The following is a 25,369-nucleotide window of genomic DNA, read 5'->3' on the forward strand; positions in this document are numbered from 1 at the left end:
GGACGAACTGTAACCAGGCCACTAGGGGAGAACTGTAACCAGACCACTAGGGGAGAACTGTAACCAGGCCACTAGGGGAGAACTGTAACCAGACCACTAGGGGAGAACTGTAACCAGACCACTAGGGGAGAACTGTAACCAGACCACTAGGGGAGAACTGTAACCAGACCACTAGGGACGAACTGTAACCAGGCCACTAGGGGAGAACTGTAACCAGGTCACTAGGGGAGAACTGTAACCAGGTCAATAGGGACAAACTGTAACCAGACCATTAGGGGAGAACTGTAACCAGGCCACTAGGGGAGAACTGTAACCAGACCACTAGGGGAGAACTGTAACCAGGCCACTAGGGGAGAACTGTAACCAGACCACTAGGGGAGAACTGTAACCAGACCACTAGGGGAGAACTGTAAACCAGGCCACTAGGGGAGAACTGTAACCAGACCACTAGGGGAGAACTGTAACCAGACCACTAGGGACGAACTGTAACCAGACCACTAGGGACGAACTGTAACCAGGCCACTAAGGACGAACTGTAACCAGGCCACTAGGGACGAACTGTAACCAGGCCACTAGGGGAGAACTGTAACCAGGCCCCTAAGGACGAACTGTAACCAGGCCACTAGGGACGAACTGTAACCAGACCACTAGGGGAGAACTGTAACCAGACCACTAGGGACGAACTGTAACCAGACCACTAGGGGAGAACTGTAACCAGGCCACTAGGGACGAACTGTAACCAGACCACTAGGGGAGAACTGTAACCAGGCCACTAGGGACGAACAATGAGCTGCTCACCTGAAAAGAAACCAATTCAGTCTCCCCTTCCTCCCCATATTAGCAGCAGCTTCCCTGGCTCACCTTGGGCTATTGAAACGCCTAAACAAATACGTCCTCTACAATTTAATAGAGCTAGACACTGTACAGAACATAGTCAGAAGCATAGATGGGTATATGGAGGTCTTCGTAATCGACTGCAGGGCTCCATGGAAGTTCCACGCAGAATGCTAATGGTTTTGATTGAGGGAGGGGTGAATATTGTTGCTGCTACCGCACTGTAACTATTGATAACCTGGACCATTTTCCTGTTTGACCGCTAGGTTGTATGGGTATTTTTACACATCCACTGTGAGGATTTTATACACTTGATTCTTCAAAGGTCCATTCCTCACCATTAATAATTTATGCTTGGCTTTTATATTCATGCCTTCTAAACACCAGCTTTGAATAAGGGGAGGGTGTTTTCCACTCCTCTGCTGCTGGTGCTGTAGTGCTGCTGACGTGTCCAGCATACAGCACACTGGTTCGAGAGAGGCAGAGAGATACTGCCAGGCCAGCCAGCGTAGGATGCAGGACGTGTGACAGTGACAGAAGTTGTCAGGAAGGGCACATATGGAAGGTGCCAGTGTGGGTCAGGCGGCCAGACAGACAGGAGGCCTCTGTAGACACCTGGAGCACAGCCCAGCCCTGACAGAGTGGCACAGCTCTATACACCGGGGCTCCAGCCAGCCCTGACAGAGTGGCACAGCTCTATACATCGGGGCTCCAGCCAGCACTGCAAGCACATACTATGGCTACTTCTTGAGACCAACTAGTGGAAGGAGAGAGAGCAGAGATTGTGTGATTGTGATTTGCATATGGTGTTAGGTTTGCAGACTGCGGAGCTAGCTGACTATAGGGTTAGATGACTTTAGATGAACTACGCATTCAATATGCATTTAATTACTTCATGCCCTTGCTAAGAGAATTAGAGCATAAACTGGCAGCTTAAAGCTTGATGAACTGAAAACTCGCTTGTGTAGCTTTACTGCATTGGAAATTCCAGGTTCATGAAGCAATGCTTTATACAAAGCTACATATTTTATTCAGACAAAATCAGAAATGTATGACTACACTATTAATGGTGTTTTGGCAAAACAAAAATAGAAAAGCAAAAGTCATATACTTCATACCGGGGTGGCAGGTAGCCTAGTGGTTAAAGTGTCGGGCCAGTAACCAAAAGGTTGCTAGATCAAATCCCTGATCTGGCTAGGTAAAAATCTGTTGTTCTGCCCCTGAACAAGGCAGTTAACTGACTGTTCCTAGGCTGTTATTGTAAATAAGAATTTGTTCTTAAGTGACTTGCCTAAATAAATACTGGGGCCATTCTACTGTGTACATGCAGTTGGTTTTATCATATATCTGTAATTTTACTGAATAGCATAAGAAGAAAGAATTAGGAACTTGGCGATAGGCATTGTGTGAAGCTGTGTAAGAAGATCAGGCCCTTTTTGGCCAGTGGACTTTAAAGGGTTGTTTAGTAAGGCTGTGTGGCTGGAATTACTTGTTGTAGGCCACATTAGCTCTGATTGATGCTGAAATGCACAAATAAATTGTGCTAATGCAGTCATTTATTCACTGTTGTTATTTCCCCCAAAGCATAGGTAATGACCTATTTAACATCTTTGTTAGGAATTTGTTAATATGACAGGTTAGAATATTTGACTCCAAAATAGATCTTGCACAACCAGATTTTCTTTCTGATTTTCATGTTGAAGTGCTCAGATTTTTCACAGTTTGAAAATATATAAGTAATGTGTCTTGTGAGGGAAAGTGGGCATTTCTATTTATGAATGAAGACAACCACAGTGGGGTGTAAATTAAATGTCATGCCAATACCAAATTATATATCTGTAATACAAATTATAGTGTTTGGGTAAATACCCCTCTTCAAGCCAGTTTATTGTGCTAAGGGATATACTGTTTTCCAGCACAAAGTGTGCTTATAAATGATCAGGCTCGTTCTGTTATTGCATGTATTTTTCCAGTTCTGTTTATGTTTTTCCATATGAGAGGAAAGTGGGAAACAGTAAGAAGGTGGTTGTACTACCTCTCCTTGCCTCCTCCATGCCTCTCTCCTTGCCTCCTCCATGCCTCTCTCCTTGCCTCCTCCATGCCTCTCTCCTTGCCTCCTCCATGCCTCTCTCCTTGCCTCCTCCATGCCTCTCTCCTCTCCACCTCTGGTCTCTAAGTCCTCTCCTGGTTGTTCAAATATCAGAGAGAAAGATGCTCTCAGAAATATTTATGTATTACATTTCTGGCTGATATTTTTGGAATTGATTTATTTTCTATTTCTGGAGCCATGTAATAAGAATGACTGCATTTGTGTGCCGGAACAGACGAGGAATGAAGTGTCTTCTCAAAGCAAATTTACAACTGAGAGATGGGATGTGGGTATATAGTAAACACACTGACTCATACACACATACACATTCACATACACACACACTTCACAGACACACTTCACACAAAGAGGCGCAGGTCTGTGTCAACTCAGACACCCCACAGGCACACCACTTTAAAAGATGTTGACGTGCAATTATCTGTTATGTTTACAGAACCGTGATAACTATAATGAAAGTGTAGAAAATCCAATATTGACATAATGAATCACACTGCAACAAAACAAAGTCTTTGTTGTTTAATTTAAACTTAAATATTTTTCTTGGATTCTGAAGGACTAACACAATCTCAAACTCAATTTGTGCAAATATGTACAAAAAGTATTTCAGCAGATTTCGTGCGTTTTTATGTTTTTGTGTAGCTTAATTTGTGTGAAAAGACCATTTTATGAGCCGCTTCGTAGGAAAATGCACACATTTTTGTGCAACTTCATTCAGAGGAAAATACATTTTTTGGGGGGCAAACTTCGGAACAATCTTTTGAAAGTTATTAGACCAATGCATGATGTTCAATGGTGTTCTACACTGCCTTTTTTGTGTCACACATTTATTTATATAAAAAAACAAACGCCTTTACAACCCAATATTGTTAATCAACCAGGTTGTCACTGAAATAATTACATAATAGTAGCCTTACATAGTTTTTTTATGCCAATACTGTTTTCTGTGCTTGTTTTCACTTAATACTTTGGAATATCGCTGCACTTATAGTCAGAATGGCCCTTTTTTGTGTAGGCAAAAGTAGACCTACACGATTTTCTTGATATGGCATTTCATATTTCGTGGAGCCTACATTACACAATTTCCTTCATAATGCATTTAACACAAGGCTCCACTTTTTCGAGTACATTACACCATTTCTTTCATAATGCATTTTATACAAGGCTGTGTCAAATTTTAAGAAGGTTGCCAGATTGGGGAAAAAAGACATTCTAATTTTTGGGGGTATCGGTGAAGGTATTTGATTGGGGAATAGGGATACATTTTTATTTTGTGAAATTATAATTCACAGCATAATACAGACACACACACACACAAACACTTACACACATATACACACACTCACTTTGTTTTTACTCATGTTATAGCCGACTCTTGACTTTTGTGTCAATTCTTTTTAATTAAATATTTGTTATCTAGTTGTCATGTGTTCGTTATCTTTAACTGGTTAAATGTTTGTAGTTTGCATGTTTCAGTAATGATTAACATGGTAAATAAATCTCTGCTTGATTTAGCTTTTGGTGTATTTGGCATTTTTATACATATTCTGTATTTCCACTGAATAAAGCAATAATTAATCAACACACTACTGTAAATACATTGACACTACCTGCTATAAAACAGAAATTGCTCTCTGTAAATAAATGATGAGAAATACTCAGTCTGGAGCCATTCGGCTATGGGTTTCACAGCCAAAAATAATGATCCCTCATTTTTGGATAACCTTAGAAAAGAAATGGTTTATTTACAACCTCTGGGTATAACATGTTGGGCAAAGTGGTATAGGAGAGTCTGACGTTAACCCCTAACTTGAGTTCAGTCTTCACCATTGAGAACCATGACTGGGAAAGGCCTCGATTGTAGGCCGTAGAAAATCCTACATCAATCAATCAATCAAATGTAATTATAAAGCCCTTCTTACATCAGCTGATGTCACAAAGAGCTGTACAGAAACCCAGCCTAAAACCCCAGACAGCAAGCAATGCAGGTGTAGAAGCACGGTGGCTAGGAAAAACTCCCTAGAAAGGCCGGAACCTAGGAAGAAACCTAGAGAGGAACCAGGCTATGAGGGGTGGCCAGTCCTCTTCTGTCTGTGCCGGGTGGAGATTATAACAGAACATGGCCAAGATGTTCATAGATGACCAGCAGGGTCAGATAATACTAATCACAGTGGTTGTCGAGGGTGCATCAGGTCAGCACCTTAGGAGTAGATGTCAGTTGGCTTTTCATAGCCGATCATTCAGAGTATCTCTACCGCACCTGCTGTCTCTAGAGAGTTTAAAACAGCAGGTCTGGGACAAGGTACCACGTCCGGTGAACAGGTCAGGGTCCATAGCCGCAAGCAGAACAGTTGAAACTGGAGCAGCAGCACAGCCAGGTGGACTGGGGACAGCAAGGTGTCATCAGGCCAGGTAGTCCTGAGGCATTGTCCTAGGGCTCAGGTCCTCAAAGAGAAAGAGAGAGAGAGAGAGAGAGAGAAAGAGAGAGAGGATTAGAGAGAGCATACTTAAATTCAGGACACCGGATAAGACAGGAGAAATACTCCAGATTTAACAGACTGACCCTAGCCCCCCGACACATAAACTATTGCATAAATACTAGAGGCTGAGACAGGAGGGGTTGGGAGACACTGTGGCTCCGTCCGACGATACCCCCGGACAGGGCCAAACAGGCAGGATATAACCCCACCCACTTTGCCAAAGCACAGCCCCCACACCACTAAAGGGATACCTTCAACCACCAACTTACTATCCTGAGACAAGGCCGAGTATAGTCACAGCACTATACTGTAGTTTATTTAGTGCTTTATCCAGGTAGCCGGAAAGTAGAGCATTGCAGTGGTCTAATCTAGAAGTGACAAAAGCATGGATACATTTTTCTACATCAGTTTTGGACAGAAAGTTTCAGATTTTTGCAATGTTACGTAGATGGAAAAAATCTGTCCTTGAAATAGTCTTGATATGTTCGGCAAAAAAGAGATCCGGGTCCAGAGTAATGCCGAGGTCCTTCATTTTTTTTTAGACGACTGTACAACCATCAAGATTAATTGTCAGATTCAACAGAAGATCTCTTTGTTTCTTAGGACCTAGAACTAGCATCTCTGTTTTGCCCGAGTTTAAAAGTAGAACATTTTCCGCCATCCACTTCCATATGTCTGAAACACAGGCTTCCAGGGAGGGCAATTTTGGGGCTTCACCATGTTTCATCGAAATGTACAGCTGTGTGCCGTCCGCATAGCTGTGAAAGTTAACATTATGTTTCCGAATGACATCACCAAGAGGTAAAATATGTAGTGAAAACAATAGTGGTCCTAAAACAGAGCCTTGAGGAACACCGAAATGTACCGTTGATTTGTCGGAGGACAAACCATCTACAGAGACAAACTGTAACGCCCTGGCCATAGAGAGCATTTTTTGTTCTCTATTTTTGGTTAGGCCAGGGTGTGACATGGGTGGGCGTTCTATGTTCCATTTTCTATGTTGGTGTATTTCTTTGTTTCAGCCGTGTATGGCTCTCAATCAGGAACAGCTGTAGTTCGTTGTTGCTGATTGGGAGTCATACTTAGGCAGCCTGTTTTTCCTTTGGGTTTTGTGGGTGAATATTTTCCTGTTTAGTTTTGTTAACCTGACAGAACTGTTGCTGGTCGTTTTTTGGTTTATTTTTGTATAGAGTTCATTCGGTCCATTAAAATCGTTCACGATGAACACATCCTCTGCTGCAACTTGGTCTCATTTTGACGAAGGCCGTTACACAAACTGATATCTTTCCGACAGATAAGATCTAAACCAGGCCAGAACTTGTCCGTGTCGATCAATTTGGGTTTCCAATCTCTCCAAAAGAATGTGGTGATCGATGGTATCAAAAGCAGCACTAAGGTCTTGGAGCACGAGGACAGATGCAGAGCCTCGGTCTGATGCCATTAATAGGTCAATTATTACCTTCACAAGTGCAGTCTCAGTACTATGATGGGGTCTAAAACCAGACTGAAGCGTTTCGTATACATTGTTTGTCTTCAGGAAGGCAGGGAGTTGCTGTGCAACAGCTTTTTTTTGAGAGAGAGTAATGGGAGATTCGATATAGGCCGATAGTTTTTTTTATATTTTCTGGGTCATGGTTTGGCTTTTTTCAAGAGAGGCTTTATTACTGCCACTTTTAGTGAGTTTGGTACACATCTGGTGGATAGGGAGCCATTTATTATGTTTAACATAGTAGGGCCAAGCACAGGAAGCAGGTCTTTCAGTAGTTTAGTTGGAATAGGGTCCAGTATGCAGCTTGAAGGTTTAGAGGCCATTACTATTTTGAACAGTGTTTCAAGAGATATAATATTCAAAAACTTGAGTGTCTCCCTTAATCCTAGGTCCTGGCAGTGTTGTGCAGACTCAGGACAACTGAGCTTTGGAGAAATACGCAGATTTAAAGAGGAGTCCGTAATTTGCTTTCTAATGATCATGATCTTTTCGTCAAAGAAGTTCATGAATTTATCCCTGCAGAAGTGAAAGCCATCCTCTCTTGGGGTATGCTGCTTGTTAGTTAGCTTTGCATGATTTTTTTTATTGTTCTTATTTTCCTCAATTAAGTTGGAAAAATAGGATGACCGAGCAGCAGTGTGGGATACTGCACGGTACTGTCTTGTCACGTCCTGACCATAGTAAGCTGTTATTTTCTATGGTAGAGTAGGTCAGGGCGTGACAGGGGGGTTTTCTAGTTTAGTTTTTCTATGTTGTGATGTTCTAGTTTTGTATTTCTATGTTGGGTTGCTCTAGTTTTGTATTTCTATGATGGGCTTTGTTTGGGATGATCTCCAATTAGAGGCAGCTGGTCATCGTTGTCTCTAATTGGAGGTCAAATTTAGTTGGTGTTTGTCCCATCTGGGTTTGTGGGAGATTATCTTTGAGTCAGTGTATGTTTCACCTCTGCGTCACGGTTTGTTGTTTTTTGTCATTCAGTTTATTTATGTATTGCACAGTTTCACAGTGTAAATAAAATGTGGAACGACACACACTCTACACTTTGGTTCGCTCCTCCTTACGACAACCGTGACATGTCTTTCCAAGCTAGCCGGAAGACTTCCGGTTTGGTTTAGCGCTATTTCCGTTCTAATTTTCTGGAAGCTTGCTTCAGTGCTCGGGTATTTTCTGTATACCAGGGAGCTAGTTTCTTATGACAAATGTTTTTAGGGGTGTGACTGCATCTAGGGTATTACGCAAGGTTAAATTGAGTTCCTTAGTTAGGTGGTTAACTGATTTGTGTACTCTGACGTCCTTGGGTAGGTGGAGGGAGTCTGGAAGGGCATCTAGGAATCTTTGGGTTGTCCGAGAATTTATAGCACGGGGTCTGAGCAGATTTTTTTTTTGTGATTGCAAACAAATTTGAATATTAAAGTCACCAAAAATGTGAATATTATCTGCCATGACTACAAGATCTGATAGGAATTCAGGGAACTCAGTGAGGAACGCTGTATACGGCCCAGGAGGCCTGTAAACAGTAGCTCTAAAAAGTGATTGAGTAGGCTGCATAGATTTCATGACTAGAAGCTCAAAAGAGGAAAACGCAGTCGTTTTTTTGTTGTGTAAATTTAAATTTGCTATCGTAAATGTTAGCAACACCTCCGCCTTTGCGGGATGCGCGGGGGACATGGTCACTAGTGTAACCAGGAGGAGAGGCCTCATTTAACACAGTAAATTCATCAGGCTTAAGCCATGTTTCAGTCAGGCCAATCACGTCAAGATTATGATCAGTGATTAGTTAATTGACTATAACTGCCTTGGAAGTGAGAGATCTAACATTAAGTAGCCCTATTTTGAGATGTGAGATATCACAATCTCTTTCAATAATGACAGGAATTGAGGAGGTCTTTATTCCAGTGAGATTGCTAAGGCGAACACCGCAATGTTTAGGTTTGCCCAACCTAGATTGAGGCACAGACACGGTCTCAATGGGGATAGCTGAGCTGACTACACTGACTGTGCTAATAGCAGACTCCACTAAGCTGGCAGGCTGTCTAACAGCCTGCTGCCTGGCCTGCACCCTATCTCATTGTGGAGCTAGGGGAGTTAGAGCCCTGTCTATGTTCGTAGATAAGATGAGAGCACCCCTCTAGCTAGGATGGAGTCAGTCACTCCTCAGCAGGTCGTGCTTGCTCAATCTAATTAGATCTGAACAGGATGGATCAAAAGTTATTCATATTACTTGTTTACATCCTAAAAAAGGATAGTTGTGTTTTGCTGCATAACACACATATAATTTGTCTACCCATGTGATGTGGATCATTGTCATGTTATTTTATATTTAAGCTTCAGTAACAAGAGAACACCATGGTTGTAATAACACTTTAAACAGGTCGTTTGTAAATGTGTAGAATGTGTTTGTTTTGGGTCCACACTGGTAAATTAACTTATTTAAAATAAACAGTCACAGAGGATTTTCTTCTGAATAACTGGTCATTTCCATTCAGCTTCAGGCAACATTGATGTAAGGCTTGATCACACCTGTAGTGACTACTTCTATCCATCATGCCCATTGCTGCTTATCCATTGTTCACTAGATATACCAATGTAATTACACCCAACAAAATGTGGAAAAACAGAATGCTTCCCACCACTAGATCACATAAGTAGACGTGAGCTGGACATGATCCCAACGCAGCCACAAATGTAGCGTAAGAAAGTGAAAGCTGCAACAGGGACTCTAACCAGGGCTCATACGTGGTGAGGTGAGCTCTAACAGCCCTAGCCATGAAATCTTAGCAGGCCTCTGGGCAGAGGCAGTAAGCCTGCGATGCTGACATATGCCTTGTGACAATAGCCTAAGTATATAACATGATTGACACGACCATAATAATTATAATGAAACGGCCTTGGAAGTGCCATAAGTTTCAGCCAACATAATTCATTATTTTTCATGAACCTGTTTAACTGCATTGATATGGCTTAATTGATCATGTTCCAAACTCGTTTTAGTTGCAAATACCATGCAGTTGCACCAGTGGAATTTAAACCAAACATTTCTTTTTTTTTTGCTGGTCTTCTGTTTCCCCAAATTTATTGATTAATTAATTTCCCATCATGAAAATGTATCCCCGTTCCCCAATCAAATACCTTCATCGATACCACAAAAAAATGACATTCAGCTTTTACTCCAATCTCGCAACCCTCATAAAATCTGACAGAGCACCAGTATCCCAAAGTATTAAGGGAAAACAAGCATAGAAAGAAGCATTGGCATTAATAATACAATTTAAAAAAACGTAAGGCTACTATTATATTATTAGTATTTCGATGACAACCTGGTTGATAAATAATATTGGATTTTTAACGCGTTTGTTTTTTGAAAGATGTGGGACACAAAAAAGGCAGTGTAGAACAACATTGCCCAAAATGCATTGCTCCAGTAACTTTCAAAAGATTGTTCTGAAGTTTTCCCCACAAAAATTACTTTTCCTACGAATGAAGTCGCACAATGTGTGTATTTTCACACGAAATAAGCCACACAAAAACACACAAAAACACCCGAAATCTGCTGAAATACTTTTTGTACATATTTGCTCGAATTGAGTGAGATTATGTTGGGAGGACCGCTTTCTTTGCCTCAACAACCTTAGTGTCCTTTCACAGGTTGTCTTCCCTATCAATGCATCATGTGACATTGGTGAGGTCAGAAGCATGAATCTCTGAGTGACATGCACATGTCTCTCCCATGATTCTCTCTGAGGTTGTATATTTTAATTGAGTTCAGGACCTTTTTAAGATGAGATCATCTTTTTTTAATCCTGACCATTGTGTCATATAGTAACTCCTTATCTGTTAATGCAGATAAGCAATGTATCAATGGGTATCAAAAGTTAATTTATATGCAGTGTTACTTGTCCTGTATACAATAGATTATCCAGGACAATGGTTTTGTATTATAACATCTATCTTCTCAAGCCCTTCTGAAGACCACCTTTTAAGGTCAAAAGTGGCTTATCCACTTGACAAAGAGATTCATAGAACTCATTCAAGGACAATCAAAGTAGTAATAAAACCCGCATTTGCAGTCCTTCAAATTCACTGACTCTTCCTCACTCCTTTATTTCCCTGGAAAACCTGGTTTAGAAGCCAGATGCAGAAAATGTAAATAAACTAATTGTGGCTAGCCTAGAGCCTGTGAGTCAGAGCACTGAGGCTTATCCCTGTAGCGTACTGCTAAAACAATTGTCCAGACTGAATGACCAATTGGGGCCAAGCCCAGCAGTGTACATCTGTATTATTACAAGTGACTGCAGAGAGAGTCCCCACCCTGCCCCTCACCACTGTTCCCTCACTTCTCTCCTATCTCTGCTTTGGACCTCTTGGGCGAGCAGAACTACTTAGTGGCGTGGTGTGCTTAGATTAGACCTAACCTCCCGTAAGGTTCTGCAAACTTTTTAAGCCCCTGGAGTGCCTATTTTAGAATTAGCTTATAATGTGTATACGAGTGCATTAAGGCCCCAATCTTTTCAAGCGCAGATGGTTTAAAGCTTGATGAACTGAAATCTTGCTTGTGTTGCTTTACTGCATTGGAAACTCTTTGGAGACGTAAAAACCCACAATCCATTGCAGATGGGGAAACAGGGCCATCTGCCAGTGTGCTAAAAGTACATGCAAATACAGGCCTTTGCCTTTAAGAGCTCTCGATGTGCGGCTCGTAAACGGAGAGCATTCGGAGGGAGAGAGAGTGAAGGCAGCACCAACAGCCTGTTTAGAAGGCTGCCTGGCTGCATAGTGGAGGAGCAGCTGGCTGGGCCCATTGGGAGAGACGGTGCTGTGGGGGAAACAGATTTTTACTGTGAAAGGGGATGGGGATTTACGAGTGCTGACCTGTTCTCGGTTCCTTCCCCATCCTCCCCCAAATCATAGCTTTGCTCCTTGTACCAAAACTTCAAATCAGAGCAACATGGTCATAGAGCACGCTGCATATATGCAAGTCAGATATTCAAAGAAAAGTCCTAAATCCAAGTCACTTTCACAGATTCAACAGCCAAGATGAATGGTTGACTCTTCTGTCTCTCCAACCATGTATTTATCAGCAGACTTTGGCATTTAATTTGGTTTTGGTTGTAATAGTGCAGGGTTTTAAAGATGGGAAGGGGAACAAAGGGAGAAAGGGGAAATCACTCGAGGTGGCATTGTCTCTCCCAACCACAAACCCCAAATTGTGATTACTATAATAACTTTGCCTCCCACCCCTCGGAGCATGGCTCTGTAATGGCTGTCTGCCTTTTTTTATGGGGGCTGGAACTCCAGCTGGCCCACGTGGTCCTGCGCCCAAACTCAGCCTCTGTCCAGGCATGGGGGCCCTCTCCCCGCCTGCTTGCCTGCCTGCCTGTCATCAAAGGCCAGCCTGGTTTCAGTCCACCAGCTCACTTAATGAAGATGCCATCATGCTCAGAAGGGTGCTCTGTGGAGAACAGAATCAATAGGCTGAGCTGAAAGGAGACCAGCATTCTTAGGGGAAGACAAGGGGGGGAAAGAGAGGGACACAGGCATGGGAGGGAGGGAGGCCATGCCCACCAAACGAGTGTAGCAGAATAGAACAGAACAGAACAATAGCAGCAGAGATATTTATTTACAGACTGGGTAGAGGATGTAAATGGGATAGATCAGGGGGCTCAGTAAATTGCTTCTCTGTATTTGCAGGAGTATGCCCCATTAAATCGCCATGGATTTAAATGAGTGGAAATAACTCTGTAAAGCCCATCTTTGATTGATTATGGAAGTTACTGGGTGTTCAAACACAACAGTAAAATGACAATTGGGATTTTGCACAAAATAGAGCCTTTTATATTCGGCTGCTGGGCCCAAGCCAGAGCGTTATGCTAGAATAGAGCCCAAAGCCCCAAGGTCTTTTATCAGATCCAAGACCTTGTATTAATACTGAGACTGTAACTTTACTCTGTGACAACAACAGGAGTTCTTCACATTAAACAGCACTGACAAATACTATTTACAGTAATGCACTACTTAGGGTTTCCCTTCTGAACTGTCCACAACCCTCCCATCTAGAGAGAGCTCAGTAATGTATTGAGTTACTTTCCAAACATTTTTGGATGTTATTCAGAATCTCTGGGCCTGGATGATCTTAAGATAAAAGAATACAAACATTATCTGTTTCTGATGAGTTTGTTCATAGACTCACGCTCTCTCGGAACCCTCCTTTGTGCTGGATGATCGTTCCAATGTGTCAGAGTACAAGTCTTGCCAGGAAAAAGTTCAACACCTAGGATTCTAGATAAATAGTCCTCGTCGCTGTAGCGTTGCAAGGAGAAATAGTTTGGAAAGCTGGAATGCTCCACCATGACTAGAATATTTTACTAGCAGTGATTATCACCCTGTCTCCGCGTGGCAGGGACTCTGCTGGAGTATCAAGTGGAAAATTATATAATTACTGCAGTACAGTCGACACGCTACACACATTTTTCCATAGCAGTAGTAACAGTAATGCTTCCATCTTCTTAGATCTCTGTTGTCCTGTCAATTTTTTCCTCAATAGTTATTATTGGTGTGATACAGACATCACGTTCTTCATGCTTCAGTCCGGAAGACGTCCCTCTGTTAGAGTAAACCACACTGTTCAGTGTGGAAAGCTTTCATCTTGGCATGTGTACCATCCTCTGTACATGAAGACATGCACTGCCTTTGTCTGTATGCCCTGCCCGGGATTAGGTTACCAGAGATGGCTACACCGCTTGTTTAATGGAAATGCTATGCACAAAAAAGTATGTGGCATGCAGTCCTGAATATATGTACATCCGTAATGGGATACTTGTGAGTTCCCTTTAGAGTGACTATTTGCCTTATTATGATAGCAAACAAACTCAACAAACAGTGAGATTGAAGAGATGCCTGTGAGTAGTCTATTCTCCGGACTGGTTACTGTATACACTACCTCTGGGTCTCTGTGAAGGGGATCATGTACAGTGCATTCGGAAAGTATTCAGACCCCTTGACTTTCCACATTTTGTTACGTAACATCCTTATTCTAATATTGATTAAATTGTTTTTTCCCCCCTCCTCACTCTACACACAATACCCAATAATAACAAAGCAAAAATTGGTTTGTATAAATTTTAGCAAATTTAAAAATGAAATATCACCTTTACATAAGTATTCAGACCCTTTACTCAGTACTGTGTTGAAGCAGCGATTACAGTCTCGATTCTTCTTGGGAATGACGCTACAAGCTTAGCACACCTGTATTTGGGGAGTTTCTCCCATTCTTCTCCCATTCCTCTCAAGCTCTGTCAGGTTGGAATGGGAGCGTCGTTGCACAGCTATTTTCAGGTTTCTCCAGTGATGTTGGATCGTGTTCAAGTCCGAGTTCCGGCTGGGCCACTCAAGGACATTCAGGAACTTGTCCCGAAGCCACTCCTGCGCTGTCTTGGCTGTGTGCTTAGGGTCGTTGTCCTGTTGGAAGGTGAACCTTTGCACCAATCTGAGGTCCTGAGCACTCTGTAGCATGTTTTCATCAAGGATCTCTCTGCACTTTGCTCCGTTCATCTTTCCTTCGATCCTGACTAGTCTCCCAGTCCCTTCTGCTGAAAAACATTCCCACAGCATGATGCTGCCGCCACCATGCTTCACTGTAGGGATGGTGCCAGGTTTCCTCCAGACCTGAAGCTTGGCATTTAGGCCAAAGAGTTCAATCTTGGTTTCATCAGACCAGAGAATCTTATTTCTCATGGTCTGAGAGTCCTTTACGTTTCTTTTGGCAAACTCCAAGTGGGCTTTCATGTGCCTTTTACTGAGGAGTGGCTTCCGTCTGGCCACTCTACCATAAAGGCCTATTGGTGGCGTGCTGCAAAGATGGTTGTCCTTCTGGAAAGTTCTCCCATCTCCACAGAGGAACTCTGTTGCGCTGTCAGAGTGACCATCAGGTTTTTGGTCACCTCCCTGACCAAGGCCCTTCTCCCCGCGATTGCTCAGTTTGGCTGGGCAGACAGCTCTAGGAAGAGTCTTGGTGGTTCCAAACTTCTTCCATTTAAGAATGATGAAGGGCACTGTGTTCTTGGGGACCTTCAAGACTGCAGAAATGTTTTGGTACCCTTCTCCAGATCTGTACCTTGACACAATCCTGTTTCGGAGCTCTATGGACAATTCCTTCGACCTCATGGTTTGGTTTTTGTTCTGACATGCACTGTCAACTGTGGGACCTTACATAGACAGGTGTGTGTCTTTCCAAATCATGTCCAATCAATTTAATTAACCACAGGTGGACTCCAATTAAGTTGTAGAAACATCTCAAGTATGATCAATGGAAACAGGTTGCACCTGAGCTCAATTTCGAGTCTCATAGCAAAGGGTCTGAATACTTATGTAAATGTGATATTTTTGTTCTTTATTTTTAATAAATGTGCAAACATTTCTAAAAACCTGTTTTTCTTTTGTCATTATGGGGTATTTTGTGTAGATTGATGTGGAAAAACATTTAATTTAATCAATTTTAGAATAAGGCTGTAACGTAGCAAAATGTGGAATACTTTCCAAATGCACTTTATGTTCATGGCAGAATCACAGGCCATTTTAGTGCAACTGCAGCAGGAGATGAAACTACAGGCTGCCTATTCATTATCTGTAGACACATTTATTTTAAGGCCGACGGCATATGGGGACATAGGCTCCGGGACCTCCCTGTTTAGACAGTATCTCATGATTAGTGTCCTCGGATGGAGGCTTCTGTTGGGATCAGAGGGCATGTGAGGCAAGGCTGACTCACTGGTGAGAATGAATACGCCATAAAACAGCCTCTCCGTCATCATGTCTTAGAGCACACTGGTCTCTGGGAGCTGCTTCGGGCTTTACTCTACAGTACTGAACATGTGTATTTTAATCCAAACCCCATCTGAAAGGCTCCTTTGTGGTGTGGTGGATAGCATCAGATATTACCAGAATTTTGTTACATGAACTACAAAAAATTAACACTTAGATTTATATATGAGATATTAACCACACACACACTCCCCCAGATTCCTTGATAATGGTGAGAGGGGCCGAGGGAGGGAGGGTGGGTGGGAGGGGTTTCCAGTCAGTGGATTTTCCAAGGAGAGCGCGTGCCGGTGGAGCGCTTTATGGCTGGATCTCTGGGGAGCCACTGTGCTGCTGGCTGGGGGCTGTGTGTATGCAGCGTGGGACCATGGGCCAAGGCTGGGGCCCGGGGGCCCATAAATCCTGCCCTCCAAGCCCCAGACAGTGCTTTTATCTCCTGCATTAGCTTCGCTGTGACCCACGGCACCATGCACTAATGTTAATGGATGTATGAGGGCGCGTGGATAGCATGCCCCTCCCTGACCCTTTAGCCTTACTAAAAAGAAAGTTGCAAGTTTGGGCCTTTGGTTTTGTTAGACTAAAGGCAGCTTAAAACCCTACCCACTCATCACTCATTTCTGGCTCAACTACTTCTGAAAGGATCTGGCTTATTGCTACACAGTGATTACCACATGTAAATGCTATAATTCTCTATATCTGTCCACCATGACCATGACTCTTGTCCTTGCACTTTCAAACCGTTTACTAATGTGTATGAAGTTGTCATTCACCAAAAAATATCCGTAAACATAGACCGCAATTACAAAAATAGAAGGCTGGAAAAAACGAAATGGCGATTGTGTATGGCATACTTGCGGTTCTGATGATTTTCTCTGGTTTTATGTGCCATACAAAATGGGCTTGCTCCACAATTTGTCCGGAGGAGGAGGATGCGGCCAGGGGAATGATTGCTAGTCAGACACAGACAGATAGTGTCCTCACACCCCGACAGTGTGGGAAGCACAGATGAATCATGGAAATAATACAAAGTCAGTGCTGGAAAGTCCCTTCAAACTATGTATGTGGTTTAGTCAGAGGTGTGCCTTTTCTACATGCAGCCCAGGATGATAGCAACTAATATATCACTATCACTGTTACATTGCTCAGTGAAGTAGGCATCTGTTTGATATCTGTTTGATGAGATTTTATGATTCGGATGTATGATTGGGAACTAATCACAGTGACTGAATGTTGTGATTCTGAATTTGTATGTGTTATGTGTAACCGATGTGAAATGGCTAGTTAGTTAGCGGTAGTGCGCGCTAATAGCGTTTCAATCGGGTGACGTCACTCGCTCTGAGATCTTGAAGTAGTTGTTCCCCTTGCTCTGCAAGGGCCGCGGCTTTTGTGGCGCGATGGGTAACGATGCTTCGTGGGTGTCAGTTGTTAATGTGTGCAGAGGGTCCCTGGTTCAAGCCCAGGTTGGGGCGAGGAGAGGGACGGAAGCTGTACTGTTACATTTGCACTTTCCTTCTTTCTCTCTTTGTCTGTATATCTCGCTATCTATCTATCTATCTATCTATCTATCTATCTATCTATCATCTATCTATCTCTCTGCAGCTCCGTCGACAGTGTCCATCATGCACCAGGTCAGTCGTACCGTGGACAGCATCACTCTGTCCTGGTCTCAACCAGACCAGCCCAATGGAGTCATTCTGGACTATGAACTGCAGTACTACGAGAAGGTAGGTACCCACTGCACACTACCCATTAACAAACAGTCTGCTCTTTCTCACCTCCATGTAAACAGACACACGTAAAGACACCATTCAGTGTGTCAGGCTTTCTTCCATCTCAGCGGGGCTAAATAAGGTATATTTTGCATTGACTGCAAAATATATCTCAAATTTTCTATCACATTGAAATGAAGAATGTCTTCCCCTGTCGGAGTCCAGAACAGCATGTTCACGGTGGGAGTCAGGCATACTGTAGCTTCTGAATCGAACATACAACTTCTGCTCGATCCCTTCAATTATAATCACGGTCTGTCACTGGGAAAGGAAACTGCTCTCAGCCCTCCAGTCAGGCCACTAGGGATTGATGGAGAGATATTTGCGGTTGAAACAATGCTGTGTTGACTGCCATAAAAACAGTATTCAACAGACAGACTCCTCAGAATCAGCATACTTTCTCACAAGAAACACTCCCACACACAGATACGGGCAGAGAAGAGCACACACACACACAAGCTCACACAAAGTTCATTTAGCAGTTCTCTGTGACTGCGCGCCACTCTGCTCCGCTTTTTAGTTTAATTCTATTCTCAGATGCTGCTGAGGAGAGCTGTCAAAACAATTGTCTCGGCCCCTGCCGCGGCTCAGATCTCACAACTGTGCTCATGCTGCTGACTGATTGGTTGAAGGCTGCAGCCGGCACAGTTTTAGTCTCCTCTTCCAGACAGACCTGTCAGCTTTGTGGAGAGAGAGAAGCGGTGTGGCAATGAAAAGTTACACTAATCGTCCGAACTCACAACCCAAACAAACTAGCAGACCTGAAACTGCCATCCCTTCTGCCTATAGCTGTTGCTTTTCATTCTCTCTTCATTCTGCTTGGTTAAATAGATACACCAGTGTTAGAAACATTTGAGTCTGTATCCTACTTTGCACATCAGCCTATTTTTATAAGGCACTAAGTTAATGCATGTGTATGGTAATTGTTCTGTGGATGGCACTGATTTGTATTTCTCCCTCTTTCCTTAATACTCTCTCAGGACCAGACCGAGTACAACTCAACCATCATAAAGAGCCAGACCAACACAGTGGTCATACGCGGTCTCAAATCAGGGGCAATCTATGTGTTCCTGGTTCGCGCCCGAACCGTGGCTGGATTTGGGCGCTACAGTGGCAAGCTCTACTTCCAAACCATGACTGAAGGTGTGGGTACAGACAACATTTATGTGGATTTCATTCATTATCTTCTCAGGAGAGCTCATGAGTCATGTGAAACGTATTTTTTACCAATGAATAAGATAGGTTATGTATGAATGCAGATATTTTCTGTAGTACATTGTACTTATTAGCGGTAGACTAACGTCAGTCACAGATCAGGTTAAAGTGGATTAATCTGTATAGAAGGACACTGCTGGGCAGACTAACTTGTCCCCTGGCTCCGCTAATGCTGGCTCATGGCTCCCCTGGCCTGGATAATGTTAGCGACCTGAGTGTTCTCTAAACATCTTATTACCTGCAGTGCCGATAGCCATCATTAGCCTGATCTCTGCTCTCCTCCACTGCAAGCAGCCAGCACACTGCCAGACAAAGGAGAACCCAGTATCGCAGTAGGCTGCATACAGTACAGTACCACCACCATGGGACACAACCCATGGCACAACCCTCTCTATCCTCAGACCTTGGACAGAGCAGTCAGGACCTGAGGTGGTGTTGTGAGATTGTGTGCCTACTGCCATGCTGGATTCCCTGTGTTTGGCAGCACTCTTAAGGGAAGGACGCTGGGTCTCTCCCAAACCTGCTCTCTCAGTTCCAGATGAGCGGGCGACCATATTGCTGGTATCTGAATGTGCTCAGTGGGCTTTGGAGAGAGGTCTTGTGCTGCCAGCCAAGATGCCCATTGGTCTCCCCAACCGTCTGTCTGTCTGTCTGTCACCCACTGCTATCTCCATATGCATTAGCTCAGATGCCTGGCCCATATGTTTCAGTGTGTGATGGTGTGTTTGTGTGTGTTTGTCTAATCACAGAGGAGTACAACACCAGCATTCAGGAGAAGCTGCCTCTCATCATCGGCTCTGCAGCTGCAGGCCTGGTCTTCCTCATCGCAGTGGTTGTCATCGTCATCGTCTGCAACCGGTGAGTTATTCCTGCTCCAGTCCAGCCAACCAATGCTGCCCACCACAAAAACAGTCAAACAAGCCAGCCAGATTAGACACATTCGGTTTAGTGGTTGTTTTCCACCCTACTTCGTTACTGTACTTTAATGGGTCCTGTGGCTTGTTAAGGTGGGGTTTATAGTTTATAGGCTGGTTGTGTTTAGTGGTCATTAGCTAGCTGTGGAGTGGGTAGGCCTGGTACATAGACCACACCCCCTCTCTGGGCCAGTGCTATAGCTCTTTGTCTTTCTCCCAGGAGGCGTGGCTTTGAGAGGGCAGACTCAGAGTACACAGACAAGCTGCAGCACTACACCAGCGGCCACAGTGAGTAACCCAGCCCTCACTCAAGAGTATCTGTTTGCACCTCCCCCACCATACACACACTCTCACTCATGCTCACACACCCACACACACACACACACCTGTCTCCATGGCTACCAGCTCACACAGCAGCCTCCATGCCTAACGTTCAACCCTCTGCTGCCTCACACACCTGTCTCCATGGCTACCGGCTCATGCAGCAGCCTCCATGCCTAACGTTCAACCCTCTGCTGCCTCACACACCTGTCTCCGTGGCTACCACCTGACACGCTAGTGTCTTTGGCTACCTCCCAACCTTGTGCTTCTTCTCACCTCTCCATTGGTAATCTTCTCTCTTGTTTTCCTAAACCGTCTTAATGCTAGGATTTACTCACAACATAACCTGTTGTTTGTTTTCTGTAGGTGTGTAAGTGTGTGTTCGCTGTAGGGTCTCATTTCATAGTCAACTGATTCCATTGTTGTGGAAATAGCATTTAGCCATCTTTTAGCTTGTTAAGTCCATTAACACGCTAATACCACACACACCATTTGCCATTGTTGAAAAATTCAAAGGAGATTGTGAAGGAATGGCATTTCTTAATTATTTTGTTTTCCATGTAAAGCACGTTGGCCCAGAGTTCCATGATATCGAAATAAATGTTCAAGATGTAGCTCAGGCGCGGTGATTTAAACTAGTTTGGCTCTCCCTGGGAGCTTATGGCTTATCGTTTTCCCCTCCTTCACTCAGCTAAACAGAAATGCTCTGATATATTTCCTCTCTGAGCTTATTTCAGTTGTATTTATTTATATATTTTTCTATTTAGCTCTTCCGCTAGTCGGGCTTATCAATGGAGACAGCTTTCCCATGTGTAATCAATAGTATCAGGTTGCAGTAAATGCTGTATTTACAGAACTCATTTTTGCCAGGGTGTAATTCAGTGAGGAGTATTGCCAAAGAGGCTGAGGGCATTTCACAGCTATTAATATCGTTCCACTCCCCTGTGTGTGTTTTCATCCCCACACTGATGGTCACAGTTATACTGGCTGTCCTCCCCTATATCAGGTGGTCTCTGCCATGTTCTGGTGGGTGGTCTTTGGATTGCTCCATAGTTTGGGAAGAGATAGGAGGTTCTGACTGGGGATTCTTTTTTTCCCTTAAAGGAGAATCTCCATCTGTTCCTAAACACTTCTTCAGTTCAGTCTGCTATGCAGGTTTCATGACTCTTCTATAAGCAGGTATCTCAGCTTCGCTGACTGCCTGTACATGAACACAATAACCACTAAAAAAGCCTCAGGCCAGATGTGGAAGTGAGAGTCAGAATAATCCGATTTAAAACCTGGGACACTTAAGTCCCTGAACACTTAAAGGCCACCTTAAGCCAATTTACCTGGCGTCAGAGCTTAAGAGAGCCAATTTATTTCCTGGAGCAGAGAGTGATACTGATATAGTGTCTGGCTGTCTCTTCTGGGTGTTAATGGTCTGCTATGACTCTGGAGCTGATACATACATTAACCTGCCTTATCACTGCTAAAGACTACCTGGAAATACCATGTCATTGCCCATTGATTATTACAGTCCTGAGGCCCCAAGCCAAACCTACCATTCCTCTACCTTGTACTAACACTAACCTTTCTGACTCATAGTAATAGACTGCATTGACTACTCAAACTCTGAATGTTAAAGGCAGACAGCGTTTGTTTGTGTGTGTGTCAGAATAAAAAATTACATCGGCCTCTTCTTTTTCCAAGTGACTCCAGGAATGAAGATATATATTGATCCGTTTACATATGAGGACCCCAACGAGGCGGTGAGGGAGTTTGCTAAGGAGATTGACACTTCCTGTGTGAAGATTGAGCAAGTCATTGGTGCAGGTAAAGAGAAAGGCCAGTCATTTTTTTACAAAATAATGATTTTGAATGCTGTCTGTATTCCAATTAATAATATTTTGCCTTAATGTTTGTAAGCTCTGTCAGACATCTCCTCTCATTAACTGTCTCTCTGCCTCTATGTTGTGTCTTGTAGGAGAGTTTGGGGAGGTGTGCAGTGGGAACCTGAGGCTCCCAGGCAAGAGGGAGATGTTTGTGGCCATCAAGACGCTGAAGTCGGGCTACACAGAGAAACAGAGGCGGGACTTCCTGTCTGAGGCGTCCATCATGGGTCAGTTTGACCACCCCAACGTGATCCACCTGGAGGGTGTGGTCACCAAGAGCGCCCCTGTCATGATCATCACTGAGTTCATGGAGAACGGGTCACTGGACTCCTTCCTCAGAGTGAGTTACGCTGTGTTTGTATCTGAGTCAAATATTAACAGTAATGGCTGTGCAGATAAACAGGTAGACACACAGGCACGCAGGCACATACGCACACACACTCTGGGAAAGGACTGCTAAATACACACACTAATGCTAACACATCCAAGTTAAAGTGAATAACATGCAGAACATTAATCATATGAGTCTCCTCTTTACTTAGCATAGTGTCCACCACAAGTCCTTCGAGAGATCCTTCTCAACCAATCAGGCTGCGGTCTTAATGCTCCCTGAGGGTCTGTCTAGTCCAATTATTGATTTATACTCTGCTGCAATTTGCGCTGGCTGTTATTCAGCATTTCCCCTTGTTCTCCATGTTTGACTACAGTAAAAAGTACAGTACTGTAGCTCACTATAGGCACTAGTGAGGAAGAGAGTCCAGCAGTTCAGTTCAGTTAGTTATGCTCTCATTTTGTATTTATCATACTAACCCACATTCACTCCTTCTGTTTGAGTCACAGAAAAGGACAAGGACCTATGAATTTATAGTACCTTCTACATACATTCCAGATATCTAACCTCACCTCATCTTTTGGGAGGGTTTCAAATGATTAGTGCTGTAAGAACAAAACATGCCAGCTTTCAGAGAATGAAGTTGGCTTGTAGGTGAAAGGCTGCTGTCTGTTGTCAGCCAGTCCTGTGCCGTCTGTCTGTAGCATTTCAGCTGAACGGGAGCATGTGACTGTGTGTCCACAAGCTTTCATATCCTCTAATTGGACTCATTGTGAGTTTGAAGTGAGTGAGAAAAAACTGAGTAGGAAGGAGCTAGGGATTAATGGAAATTGGACATGTCTGATCTTCACAAAAATAAAGGATTACATTTTTTCTTATTAGAGTTACTTCACTTTAAATCTATTGTACGTGAATGATTAAATATGGAAAACAAATCAATTCAATAAGGGCCAAGGGTTTCATGTTTGATATGAATCACTATGTTTATGTTTGTAAATGTCTGATGTTTCTACTGTGTCTATATGGATAACACCTCCCTCCACCACCTCTGTCATAGCCCTAGTTGTCACTCCTCATCACATTGTGATTGTCTACCTCTACATAGATCATACTGAGTAAGGCTTTCACGACTCAGGGCAGAAAGCACACTGACAAGTGTCAGCTCTGAGCTATGGGAGGATATTATAAACCTGAGACGTAAACTCTTCCTCTATGGATCAAAATATACATCAAAATCCTCCCTTTAAAAAAGGATCCAGCCAGCCGCCTGTCAGCAGACTGCTGCTCTGTCTACTGCTAGAGAAGCAAAACATGAACTTTATTAGCATTCTGCTTCAAACCTCTGAGACACTGTGTGCCAACTCACTCTTGAATTTGATGGGTTGTGTGTATGTGTCTGTGGGTTTCTGTGTGTTAAGCATATTTGACAGCACATTGTATTCCAAGCAACACAGTGTCACTGTGGCACCTCACTGTGACAGCTTTTGACAACATTTTCTGAACACGTCAGCGCTTTAGAACATGGCGCTCTGTGAACGAGGATGGAGCAGCAGGGGAGACCACCTTAGATGGGAGCTGCCAGCTGAAGGATCACCTGGTGCACAGCTAATAGATGGATGGAGACAACAACAGGCAGAGGAAGTAGCAAAAGTTGGGGGGCCATATAACGATCAGAAAGAAAGCTTTCTTCAGAAACATTATCTCCGCCATTATGACTAGAATTGGGATTGAATCATAAATTGCACAGAGCATGTATTAGCCATAGATCTAAATGATAGAAATGATGCCTCTCTGTCTGCTAACCCGATCCAAATTACTTTGGTGGAAGAATCTTCCCAATTAAAGTATATGCAAACACAGTGCAGGGATGCAGGGATTACGAGGAGCTGTGTATTTATGAGGGAATTCAGCCTCATGAATAATGCATAAGACTTAATTGCTGTGGTGCATGAGGTGCACGAGGAGCTGGTGGACGTGAGGAGAACTCCTTGCTCTGCTAATGAGCAGTGAAGAGTTTGGAGGAGACTCAGAGACACAGGCTAGAGGATCTGGCTAACCATAAACTGGGAAGATGCCTAGAGGAATACACAGCTGGGCCTAGTCTGTCTGTGGTCCATCTGTGTCCCCACCCCATCCCTGTCAGTCCACACTCATGCTCTCTCATCTCTCGTCATGATCCTCTCGGATATTCCCTAGTTGATCTCTGGTCCTCGTGGTGGGTGGTGAGGGTGCAGGTGGAGGCACAGCTGCAGCCCAGATCCAGACACTCCACATGTATGGGGTAAAGCCTTGGCCAATCCAGGGAGGAGAACAGCTGCAGCCTGCCAGACCGAGCCCAGCCCAGCCCAGCCTATAGCCATATCTATTCAATCATAGCCCACAGAGGGAAGTCTCAGACCTGGGGATGTATCATATTGTGATCCTTTTGTTTTGCAGCAAAACGACGGTCAGTTCACAGTGATCCAGTTGGTAGGCATGCTGCGTGGCATCGCCTCTGGCATGAAGTACCTGGCCGACATGAACTACGTCCACCGCGACCTGGCCGCACGCAACATCCTGGTCAACAGCAACCTGGTCTGCAAGGTGTCCGACTTCGGCCTGTCCCGATTCCTGGAGGACGACACGTCAGATCCCACCTACACCAGCGCCCTGGTGAGTACCATGACGTCACCGCAAACACATATACATACATTCACACACACGCACGCACGCACGCACGCACGCGCACGCACTCACACACCACATTACCCATCATAACAAAGGCTCCTCACCTGTCCCTCTCCTCCCTTTTTACGGTATTCCATGTCACACACATCCACTCCCAGGAGTTTAGTTATATCCATCTCCCAGTTTGGATTACAGAGTATTGTTTATGTGAATAATATCTCTCTGCAGAGCCAGGACACTGTGACGATCAGGTTTCCGTCTCACTTCCCTCTATAAGGTCGTTCCCTCATTGTGTTGTGTTTCTCAGGGAGGGAAGATCCCTATCCGATGGACAGCCCCTGAAGCCATCCAGTACAGGAAGTTCACGTCCGCCAGTGATGTCTGGAGCTACGGCATCGTCATGTGGGAAGTCATGTCCTATGGAGAGAGACCTTACTGGGACATGACCAATCAAGACGTATGTATTTATAGACCTTTATATATCTGTATATCATTTGTCAAACAGAACCACTCTAAGCATGGCTTCAAATGCTTAAAAATAATTTAGAACAACG

At 43.8% G+C, this 25,369-nt stretch overlaps 1 protein-coding gene across 4 annotated transcripts in view; it reads left to right on the forward strand.

Moving 5' to 3' along the window:
* Positions 1-25,369, forward strand: part of LOC115207717 (ephrin type-B receptor 2) — a 159,583-nt gene that overhangs the window by 125,359 nt on the left and 8,855 nt on the right. The window contains exons 6-13 of one of the 4 annotated variants that reach the window (XM_029775124.1): positions 17,324-17,448; positions 18,474-18,636; positions 19,458-19,566; positions 19,843-19,910; positions 21,636-21,758; positions 21,910-22,157; positions 24,585-24,800; positions 25,123-25,272. In XM_029775124.1, the coding sequence (XP_029630984.1) occupies positions 17,324-17,448; positions 18,474-18,636; positions 19,458-19,566; positions 19,843-19,910; positions 21,636-21,758; positions 21,910-22,157; positions 24,585-24,800; positions 25,123-25,272 (1,202 nt within the window). The remainder of the gene's footprint in view (positions 1-17,323; positions 17,449-18,473; positions 18,637-19,457; positions 19,567-19,842; positions 19,911-21,635; positions 21,759-21,909; positions 22,158-24,584; positions 24,801-25,122; positions 25,273-25,369) is intronic. The other 3 variants (XM_029775126.1, XM_029775125.1, XM_029775128.1) reach the window with 3 other exon arrangements.

This window comes from Salmo trutta, chromosome 14 (genome assembly GCF_901001165.1).
Source record: "Salmo trutta chromosome 14, fSalTru1.1, whole genome shotgun sequence".
In the NCBI taxonomy this organism is placed as follows: Eukaryota; Metazoa; Chordata; class Actinopteri; order Salmoniformes; family Salmonidae; genus Salmo; species Salmo trutta.